Here is a 10,452-nt window from a genome sequence, read left to right as displayed (position 1 = left end):
AAGATCACTATCCTGGATCAATCCAGAAGCTAAGAATGTAAGACGACTTCTTTTTTCTCAAGAATGTACTTTTTACTATAAGAACTCAATTTTTCTCTTTTCTTTGGAACACCCTGGGTGTTACCTGGTAGTGTTTCTGGTTTGCAAACCTCAAGACCCTTGAATAAGACTTTGCTGTTTTTAATTTTAACAAAGCCTCCTGATTCATTTACGCTCAGTCGCCACTGCTAGCCTGGAACACAGCAAACCCCATGCCAACTGCCATCTTGCTTATTTCTCCACAGACACACCCCCCTTCCCAGGCTGCCTCCTTGGCTCCCTCCTGGCCTCCCTCCCATTTATGGTCCCAGCTGCGCTAATGACCCCCCCCCCCCAATTCCACATGAATCAAGCAAGTACTAAGTGGCTGTGCCTGCTGGATCCTCAGGCAGGCACTGAGTCTGAGATGCTGGCCCTTTCCATTCCTTACCCATCCTTATCCTGAATGTGTGCACAGAGGCCCCACTGCCTGCCTGTGAGGGCTGGTCCCCAGGAAAACTGAAGCTCTTGGATTTGGGGGTGGGTGTAGAGGGAGACTGGGCTCACAAGAGAGAATATAATTCAAGTCCAAGAATCTTTATTTCATGAACAAAACTACTCATGTAAAGAGAGAGACGAGGCTGAACGGGCCCCTTTCTAAGTGGCCACAATCCAAGGCTGGTGAGAGAGGGTGGGGTTGGGCCGGGCAAGAGTGCATCACAAGAGAGGGGACCCCAGGTCCAGCCAGAGGAAGCAGGAGGGGAAATGTCGCTGAGGGTTGGAGTGGGCCCCAGAACCCCCTGCCCCAAACTGTTCCGGCCTATCGCAACCCCTGCTGGGCAGGGAAAGGCTGGGCCCCAATAGTGCGTGTCTGAAGCGGCCAGTGTGCAAATCAGCAAGAAGGAGGGGTGCGGAGCCGCTGCCCTACCTCACCGTACCCCCTCCCAAACAGGCAGCAGAAGCAGGGGTAGGGGCAGCGGCGGTATTGCTTTACCCATCATGCATAGCAAGGGTGGGCAATAGGGCAGGAGAAAGAAGGCTGGATTAGGGGTGCGAGCCAAGCCCCCTGCCCTCTCCCACCCTGGCGGCTCCGCTGGCAGGACTCTGAGGCTGTGGGGGCCCAGGAATGGCCAACCCCCACTGGGGGCAGGCTGTGCCTGGGTGTTCCCCATTAGGGCTGGCTCTTCCTTGAGGCGGAGCCCAGAGCCTAAAGGTGAAGGAGAGACAGGGGATCAGGGATCTAGTGAGCTAACGCTCTCCCAGGCCCACCAGCCCCCGCCCACCGACCCACCTTACCGACCCACCTTACCGAGGCTATTCGGCCACTTGGACACCTGTACAATTCTCTTTGCTTTCTGAGGTGATGGCCAGGTATTCCGAGCTGTGGGGGCAAAAGCCAGGGGGACAGTCCCCATTATAAGTCTGGCCCACACCCAGGAGACTAAGAAGGGTTGTGGTCTCTGCCCCAGGGACACAGGGCTCATGAGTTAGAGAAAAGAGGGGGCTGCGGGCTGGACTCCTAGGGACACTCCTAGAGAAGTCCAGGCTGGGGGCCTGAGTCCTGAGCCAGAGGCAGGAGGGGCCTGGGGGCTCAAACTTCTGGGTCCTGGAAAAGAAAGGGGCCGGGGCCTTGACTCTTGTATCCTTGGGGGACAGGGTGCTGGGCCTGAATCCTAGATGCCGAGAGAAGTAGGGGCCGGGACTGACTGCGGCCTCATCCCATCTCTGACAATGAATGCCCCACTCCAGGGACAACTGGAAGGTGGGACTGGGTTGCTACCTTGCCCCCTCTCCCCACTCAGCTCACACTCCCCCCCGGAAAGTCCTGGGTGTCCGGGGTGCCCCCCCCCCGCTTCTCACCAACCCCACTTACGCGTTTTCTTGTGCGGCAGCCTCTGTGGCAGCAGCAATCTTCTTGTAGCAGTAAACCATCTCAGCCACGAGCCATATGGTCAACACCACGATGAGCACGTACATCATGATCTCAGACACAATGGACGCCATGTCTCTGTTGGCTGTAGGGGCCAGGCAGGGTTAAGTGGCAGCCAAGGCCAGGCTCAGGACGCATGACATCCTGAGTGCGCCCCAAGCTTGCAGTGCCAGCTTGGGCAAGTGGCTCGACCTCTCTGGGCCTTGATTCCCCCTGTCAAATGGGGATGATAATACTCATGCCTTCTCTCAGGGTTGCTAGGAAGAGGAAATGCCAATTAACATCCCTCACATGCTTGGATGCACAAGTGCTGGCTGCCAGCGGCTGTCTGCCGGAAACACTCTATCCTTCCACAGCACTGGCTCTTGCACCGTCAGCTTCCTTTCATTGAGCCTAAATTTAAATTGTAACAGGAGCGCACTTAGCAGGGGGACCAGAGTCGAAGGCCGCCGCGGCATCCTGGGCCGGATTTCGCAGGTGTACACTCTGCATGCCCAGCCCCTCCTTCTGGCTGGCCGGGATCTCATCCTCCCCAGTCCCCACGTGGGCTTCCTCCCGTCAGTGGGCACTGTCTGCTGCTCACTCATGCAGGTGGCGCCAATGCTTTCTGGCTCAAAGTGAGGAGGGTGCAGGGCTGGATAGTTCTCCCATATTTCCCCACAGGAGGAGCTGGGGACAGGGTTCCTTACCTTATTCATTCATTCATTCATTCATTCGTTCGTTCGTTCATTCGTTCATTTGCTCACTCAGAAGATCTCATGAACGCATCTTATGCAGTGAACACGTGCTCTCAGCCAGGCTCTGTGCTGAGTTTTTTATTGAACCATCTCCCTGACTGTTCAAAGCAACCCAAGGATAGAGTCCTGGCTTCCCATGTCAGCTGACCTCAGGAAGCACAATGAGATGGATATATGTTGGATAAAGCTCACATCATCGGAATTCTCAACCCTGCTCCTGGAACTCAATGCCCAAATGGATTTAGGTAATCTGGTGTCTCCTGCTCTCCCAGTCGGATTAGGACAGTGATGGACATGGCTCTGTAGCCTGTCTCCAGACAAGGATACTGAAGCCCTGAGAGGGGAAGGTACTGGGCAAAGATTCACAGCCAGAATTGGACTCAGGGATTCATCCCCAACTGTAACTGACTGCAGGGTCCGAGCTCTTATCCGCTCTGTAAAGCTTCCACAACCAAAAGGACCTGGTGATAGCTGCCATACAGTGAGCACCGTCTCCATCAACCCGCACGGACACAACAGGACGTGGGACTGTCATTCCCTCGTGTGACAATGAGGAACTGGGGCAGAGGGGTCACAGAGAGGGTCAGAGGCACCTTTTCTGAGAGACTTCCGATTTCTCTTCAAAACTCCAAATCTTCCAAGAGCTTTCCCTGCCTGCCCACACAGTTGGCCCCTAGGTCTAAAGCCCCAGCCTGTACCTCGTCAGGCTGGACTTCTCACCAGCCTCAGAGACGGCTTCACCTCAAGACTTTCTTCACTCAAACTGGGTACATCTGAGGAAAAGGGTGAAGAAATTAAATAGTCACTGTGGTCAAGATGCTAAATTACTGAAATCAAGGAGGTTGAGGCAGAGGATATGATCCTATTTTTTCTTTAACTTGCCTGGGAAATTAAACTTTTGAACTCTCCAGTTATGATCATATATACACATATATGTAATCTTATGATTACCCCTTATGGACTTAGGAAAGAATGTTCATGTGTCCAGACTAACTAACATCCATTATCTAGACCACTGGACACCTGAAAGATTATCATCTTGGATTAATGCAGAGGCTAAGAATGCAGGACTCATTCTTCTCAAGAATGTATTTTTCACCACAAAAACTCTAAGCTTTTCTTTCTTTTTTGAAATACTCTGTGTATATTGCCTAGTTGTGTTTCAGCTTGCAAACCCTAAGACCCTTAAATAAATCTTGATCATTTGTTTCTAGCCAAAGCCCCCTGATTCATTTACACTCAGCCAATACATCCAAAGTAGAATTAGCCTTCTTATCCCCGTCTGGCGGCCCCACTCCTGGTAGGAGACCTCAGGTGCTTCCTACTATCCTCTGCACCTCGGCCAGGCCAGTGAAGTTCTCATCACCAACACGTACTGCCCCTCCTTTGATTCAGTTCCTTTCTTAGCAGTAGCTACTAGGAGGCAATAGAGGCCGGTGGGTAATGTTGAAAGTGCAGTAAGACAGTGGACTGTAGTAAAGAATATGGCATGGCCAACAATGCTAATACTATAACAATGTCATGGGTAATGAAAGAAATGCTATAGTGTGATGAGTAATGTTAAAAATACTATAGTATAGTGGGTGATGGAAATACTATAGTATAAAAATAACATTTTAAAATACTACAATGTGATTGATAATATTTTTAAATATTTTAGCATGGTAAAAATATGATAGTATGGATAATATTAAAAATACTATAGTATGATGGATAATGCTAAAAATACTATTGTATGTCTGGTAATGTTAAAATAGTATAGTACACAGTATAATATGAAATACTATAGTTTAGTGGGCAATGTTAAAAATAATGCGGTAGATAAAGAACACTAGAGTATGGTGGATAATGCCAAAACCTCAGGCTCTGGAAAGACGACATAAGAAGCTCTACATTATGACATGTTCTCAGGACACAGGCTCTGGGAGGTAATACAGTATGGTAGATAATGGTAAAAAAAAAGAGAGGCCCTACTGGGTGGCAGGCGTGCCTGAGCCCCAGCCTCCACCACGCAGATGAGAGCCACAGCCTGAGCCAGGCCAGACCACACGGCCTCCCGACCCCTGAACTCAGCACTGATTCGGGACACAGAAGTGACACCAATTTGATTAAGCCACAGTATGCGCAGGCATCTTTGTCAGGGCCACTCCACTTTCCCCCGACTCACATGCGTGGGGCTCCATCCTCTCTCTATATGTGTGGGTCACCCGCCCAGCCTCGTGTCCTACACCAGAGTCACTCAGAGACATCTGCATTGGATTCTGCTAGATCACTTTGATAACAAACATAAAAATGCTAATTATCAAAAGAAATCCACGGGCTCCAGCTGCCAGCAGAGGATAGCGAATCATGCCAAGAACAGAAACAGCAGTCACACAGGCTTGATTGCCTTCCAAATCAGGTCTCAGCTCATTGACCGTGGCCATGTAATCTTATTGCCCTTATCCTGGGCTTCCCCATCTGTAAAATGGGGCAGTAAGAGTGATAGCCCAGAGGGTGGGTAGAGGGTCCACTGAGGGACTCCACGTAAAACACCGAGGCCTGTCTCAAGAAAAGAAAGGACAGTGTACGTTGCCCATGATGGTGTGTGCATGCTGTGGGCCCTGAGGGATGTCCTTGCCACAGCTCTTTGGTGGTCCAAGGTCTGGGATAGCTCCCTGACTATCTAAGCCAGTGGGCCATAGGACCTGGAAAATTCCAATGTACTCCCATCGGAAGGTGGTTCAGAGGAGGGGTCTGAGGAAGCTGAAGCCAAAATGAGGAAATAGTTCAAAAACACCTTAGATCCTACTGCCCAGCATGGTCCCAGATCTGCAGCATTGGCCTCGCTTGAGAGCTTGTCAGACATGAACTCTGGGCCACCAAGATCTGCGGACTCAGGGTCTGCGCATTAGCAAGACTCCCAGGGGGCTGTATGCACAGCAGAAGTTGAGGAGCACTGCTCTAGGTGACACACTCATTTCACTTCCCCTACTGTGACAGAGGGAGGCGGGGCTCAGGCTACCTGGCAAGCGGAACCGCCACTGTCGCCCCCACGTACTGAGGCCTTGCTGTGAGCCAGGCACACCAGCAGTTGCCACCCAGCATATCACTCAATCCTCACAACCTCCCTGGAACACAGGAATGGTTCAAACAACCCCCTGACAGGCAGACACTCTTATCCTGCTTCCTACAGGACAACTCTTCACCTCAGAGACAGGAAGGCACCTGCCAGAGGTCACACAGCACAGGTCGCAGAGATTTCACACCCAGAACTTCCATGGGAGAGGCCTGCTATCACTCTGTGGGTTGAAGGGAAATTAAGGCCAGAGCGAGAGTTGGGGAAAGAGGCGCTGCTCATTCTGCTGCCTGCCGTGGGCAGTTGGCTGGCCCCAGAGTGGAGCCAGCCTGTCCCCTACCTGCCATCTGTCCCTCCATCTGGCTGCCAGTGGGCAATAGGGATGAGGGGGCAGGCTGGGCCTTACTCACCTTTGTCCACTACCTCAAGGTGGATCTTTTTGACGACGCTGGTGTTGTGCTCATAGTTCTCGAAAAAGAGCAGACGGTAGACGTGGCACTCGTAGTCGCCCGAGTGGTTGTAGGTGACGTTGGTGATGAAGATGGACAGGTCCTGCAGGTCCTTGGTGCCCCGGCTGCCATTCCATACCACGCGGCCCTCAAAGCGCTCATCCTCCTCCAGCTGTAGCACCTCGTTCTCATAGCGCAGGATCTGGGGGCAACCAGTGGGGGGGGGTCACTGCCTAGGCCCATGTCCCCACCTAGACCTCTATTCTGTCCCTTGCCCTGACACACAGAATGACAGATGGACACACACATGGACTCATAGTTCTGAAACACACACACACACACACACACACACACACACTCCTTATCATCCCAAGCCCCTATTCAGCCTTCCTGGTCTTCAATCCCCACAATTCTGCCCAGGCCACCAGATATATTCCTTATTCAGGCACAGAGGCAGCTTGACCCAACTGCTGTGGACCCCAATTCTCCAGCAGGCCCTAAAAGTATAGGATGCTTCTTCAGATATAATTAAAAATGCGCATAGTATAAAGAAGGTCCAAAAAGTTCTGCTCCCCCTCTATGACAACCATCGGAGACATTTTTGTCAGTACTAAATAATTCCAGTGCCATTGGCAGATGCATCAACTCAAGTAAGACTCACAGACTTATGAGCTAGAGACCATCACCATCCCATCTCTATATAGGAGAAAACTGAGGCTCAGACAGGCTCAGTGACATGCCCAAGCTCACCAGCTGGACAGTGAGTGATAGAGCTGGAATTTGAATCCAGGTCATCAATAATAGCACACTATTAAAAACAAACAACCCCTTGAATCCTGCTTCCCACTCAGACACTGATGCCCACCCTCCCACACCCAGGCTGGGTGCCCACGCACCTTCACAAACTCCTCGGTGCCCTTCTGACGGAAGGTCCACTCTGTGAAGGTCTCGGCGGTGGTCTCGCTGCGGCGCTTGCAGGAGATGCACAGAATTTTGAAGGTCATGCCGTACACGGCCTCGGTCTCCGAGTCCACTTCCACACAGCCCGCCCAGGCCGAGGACACTGCGGCGACAGCAGGGGCACCCATCACCCTAGGCCACGCCAGGCTCGCTGGGTGTCGGCCTTCAATCTGTTTCCCCTCAATAATGATGACAAATGGACAGAACCGGACCCAAGCCAGCCCTGCCACTGGCTGTGTGCCCTGAGCAAGAAACTCATCTTCTCTGAGCCTCAGTTTCCCACTGCGAATGGTGAGGGAAGTGATCATCTTTGCTTCTGGAGGTTGCAGAGCAAACTCTGTAAGTTAGGTAAGGCCCCAGCAGGGGGCTAGCACACAGAAGTCCCATAACCAATGGGGCTGTTGCTGTGGTCAGTAACTCCAAGTCTGTACTACCCAAGTAACCCTTCTTCAGAAGGCCACTTGTCTGCGGTACTGCAGCATATGCGCTGTGGACTGGAATTCCAGCTGCATTAGAAGGGCAGTCATTTTCACTATTATTGCTCTGCAAAACCAGCCAGCCCCAGAAACATGGTTGGGGGACAGCAAGGTGGGCACTGGAACAGGGGCAGAACCACTCTCCATCCCTGCTCTCCCTTCCCACAAAATTCTGTCATCTGCCCCCCTCTAACTTCTGCCTCTGTCCCCAGACTCCCACCTCCTATCAGCTTCTCAAAACTCACCAAGTTCTTTCCCGCCTCAGGGCCTTTGCACCTTCACTGGATTCCAGTCCCCTTGGGTCTCTCCATCACATTTTTACCTGCCACCACCTTCCTGCTCCCCAGACCTCACTGGCCAATGCTGTGTCTCTCCAGCTCCAGCTCCAACTCTGGGGTCTTCTGCCCTCCTCCCTGAGCACCTCTGCCTCTGTCTCCCCCTCTTTATACCTCCTTGGAGTCTCTCCGAAGATCTCACCACCTTTTGTCCTCTTCTCAGGCTCAAACACCCTCTCCCCGTCTCTCTCCACCTTTCCCTGTCTCTTTTTAAACTCCATTTCTCCCTTTGTCTACCAGTTTCTCTCTTTCTGCCCTCTCTCAAGTTTTTCTCTCTCCGCAGCTCAGATTTACTCTCTCCTCAATCTCTCTGGCAAACTCTGCGTCTCTCCCATCTGTCTCCACCTTCACTCCATCTCCACAGTCTCCCAGCGGAGCACTCAGGAGTAATCCGGGTTCTGCGTCTCTCCCTACCAGTCACCATCTCTCCGTGTCCCTCGGTCTCTCTCTCTCTCGTCCCAGTCTGCGGGCGCCGCCTTACCTCCCCTCTCCCCGCCCCCCGCTACGGCTGTGGGTGTCACATTGCAGCCCGCAGGGCTCAGAGAGCAGCTGACTCCGCATTTCCTCGCCCCCGGCTGGGCGCCCGCAGACGCGAAGCTGTGCCAGCCGGGTCCCCCCGCCTCTGGCCCACCCGCACCTCCACCGCCTCCCCTCAGTCCCGCGCGCACAACTTCTTAAAGGACGCAACAGGGCTGGGGGATGGGCGCGGGCAGCCCCCGCCCCACTCTCCGAAGTCCCGAGCGCAAACCCGCCGCTCCGCAGTGCCCCGCTGTGCCCCCTGTCGCGCGCCCCCAGCACACTCACCTAGCGCCGCGCCGACCACGAAGGCCAGCAGTGTCTCCATGACTGCGCTGCGCACGCTGCGCCCCGCTCCCGGGCCGCCGCTATTATAACGGGGAGAGAGGCGGCGGGACCCGGCGGCGGTTAGAATGTCCCCGGGAGCGCGCGGGCGCAGCAGCTGCGGCTCTGGGACCGGCGAGGGGGGAGGAGGGGGGGCGCGGCCCCCCCGCTCCGGTTACCGCCGGGGGCCCAGCCCCGGGGCCCGGAGTCCGGGCATCCCCGCCGCGCCGGCGGCCGCCGCTGCTCGGGCTGCTGCGCTGCCGCACGCAGCCGGACGCATCCGCCAGATGCCCCGGCCCCGGCCCCCTACCGCTCGGGCTCTCCGGAGCCGGCCGCGCTCTTCTGCGCACTGCAGCGGCGGCGGCGGCAGCGGCGGCGGCGGCCCGGGAGGGAGGAGGGAGAGGGAGGGGGCGGGATGAATCACCGCGGGGGGAGGGCGCGGCCGCCCAGCTTTTGCCGCAGCGGACGGGAGGCGTCCGCTGCACCGGCCTTCCTGGTGGCGCAGGGACCGCGGCTTCTGGGCATGAGCTCATGGTCTGGGTATCCGACCCCTCCAGACACGGGGGACCCTGTGTCTGAGTCTGGGAAAGGTGACTCCTAGAGTCACAAGGGGCCTGAGAGGAAGGACAGTTTGGGGACAGAGCTTCAGACTTCAAATTGTAGAGATCACCCTCATGGAATCCAGGGGGACTTACTGGGACCTCTAAATGACCTTCCCCTCAGGTCCCTGGCATCTGAGCCTGGAGGTCACTGTGCAGAAACCCTAGTGCGCTCAGGAGGTGTCCTGCTAGCGCTACGGATAACTCTCCAGACCTGTTCCAAGCAGGAGAGGCTGGATCCAAACCGGAGAGGCTGCCCTGGGGAGTTGGGGTGCCATCTTTCAGAAGAAGGGCCCTTCTTGATGCCCTTTCCTCTTTGTCTCTGACGTCATCCTCTACTCCTCTCTCTCCCCTAACTGGGAGCTGGCTGTCCAGGTGTGTGCCCAAAACACCAAGCTCATTCCTGTCTCGGGACCTTTGCCCTCACTCTTCCTCTGCCTGGACCACTCTTCCCCTCTGGTGGATCAGAGGGCTCACTAGCGCTCCTCCCGCAGCTCTTGGCTTCAATGTCACCTTCATCAGGTCTCTGTCCAGTCCAGGGAAACTACCTCTCCATCTCTTACTTGACCTCTTTTACTTGTTTTGCCCCCCCCCCACCTCCCCACAGCAGATGTCACCAGACATTGTACTCTTCCTTTATACAGTTGCTCTGTTCACTGCCTGTCCCTCCAACCCTGGAATATAAACTCCCCCAGGGTGAGGCCATTGTCCTGTGCACCAGTGGCTCCAGCACCTTGAACTATGCCTGGTATGTTTTAGGTGCTCAACAAATATTTGTCAAATGAATAAACAAACAAATGCCAATGCTAGAGCCCTTGTGATATGCTGAATCCATTTCTTCGTGCCTAAATATTTGGAGGCCAAGTCGCTCCCTGGCTTCAGGTGGATCTGGAATCCTACCCAGCACAGCCTGTCCAGTCAGTAGGTTCTGCTAAATGGAGAGGATGAGGGTGGGGGCTCTGGGCTATCAGATTTGGGTGGGAGCAAGACTTCTGGCTAGGTGGTCGCTGTCCAGGTTCTGACTACCAGTTCTCAGTGAGGGGAAATTCC

The 10,452-nt window shown here is 54.3% G+C and overlaps 1 protein-coding gene across 2 annotated transcripts; it reads right to left on the bottom strand.

Annotated features, from left to right (window-relative positions):
• Positions 1-594: 594 nt before the first annotated feature.
• SCN1B (sodium voltage-gated channel beta subunit 1) lies at positions 595-9,149 on the bottom strand. Of its 2 annotated transcripts, none has more exons than XM_016133349.2 (6): positions 8,768-9,141; positions 7,089-7,255; positions 6,154-6,394; positions 1,892-2,033; positions 1,323-1,399; positions 595-1,225 (listed from the first exon to the last, which is right to left on the bottom strand). In XM_016133349.2, exons 1-5 carry the CDS (start codon positions 8,805-8,807, stop codon positions 1,333-1,335), a joined length of 657 nt encoding a protein of 218 aa, XP_015988835.1. In that variant the 5' UTR covers positions 8,808-9,141; the 3' UTR covers positions 595-1,225; positions 1,323-1,332. The 2 variants fall into 2 exon arrangements, with proteins under 2 accessions (XP_015988835.1, XP_015988834.1); XM_016133348.2 differs by having other exon boundaries at positions 600-1,225; positions 1,328-1,399; positions 8,768-9,149.
• Positions 9,150-10,452: the final 1,303 nt, after the last annotated feature.

The sequence above is a fragment of the Rousettus aegyptiacus genome, unplaced genomic scaffold (assembly GCF_014176215.1).
Source record: "Rousettus aegyptiacus isolate mRouAeg1 unplaced genomic scaffold, mRouAeg1.p scaffold_m13_p_14, whole genome shotgun sequence".
Taxonomy (NCBI): Eukaryota; Metazoa; Chordata; class Mammalia; order Chiroptera; family Pteropodidae; genus Rousettus; species Rousettus aegyptiacus.
Note: the sequence above shows the minus strand (reverse complement) of the source record. Positions and strands in the feature narration are given on the sequence as shown.

What these genes read in the sequence shown, in the direction of transcription:
- SCN1B (XM_016133348.2), bottom strand. Translation starts at nt 8,807, where the DNA reads ATGGAGACACTGCTGGCCTTCGTGGTCGGCGCGGCGCTAG. An exon ending in GCACCGAGGAGTTTGTGAAG is followed by an intron (nt 6,395 to 7,088) that starts GTGCGTGGGCAC and finishes GGTTGCCCCCAG; the next exon opens with ATCCTGCGCTATGAGAACGA. An exon ending in GCTGCCGCACAAGAAAACGC is followed by an intron (nt 1,400 to 1,891) that starts GTAAGTGGGGTT and finishes TTGCCCCCACAG; the next exon opens with CTCGGAATACCTGGCCATCA.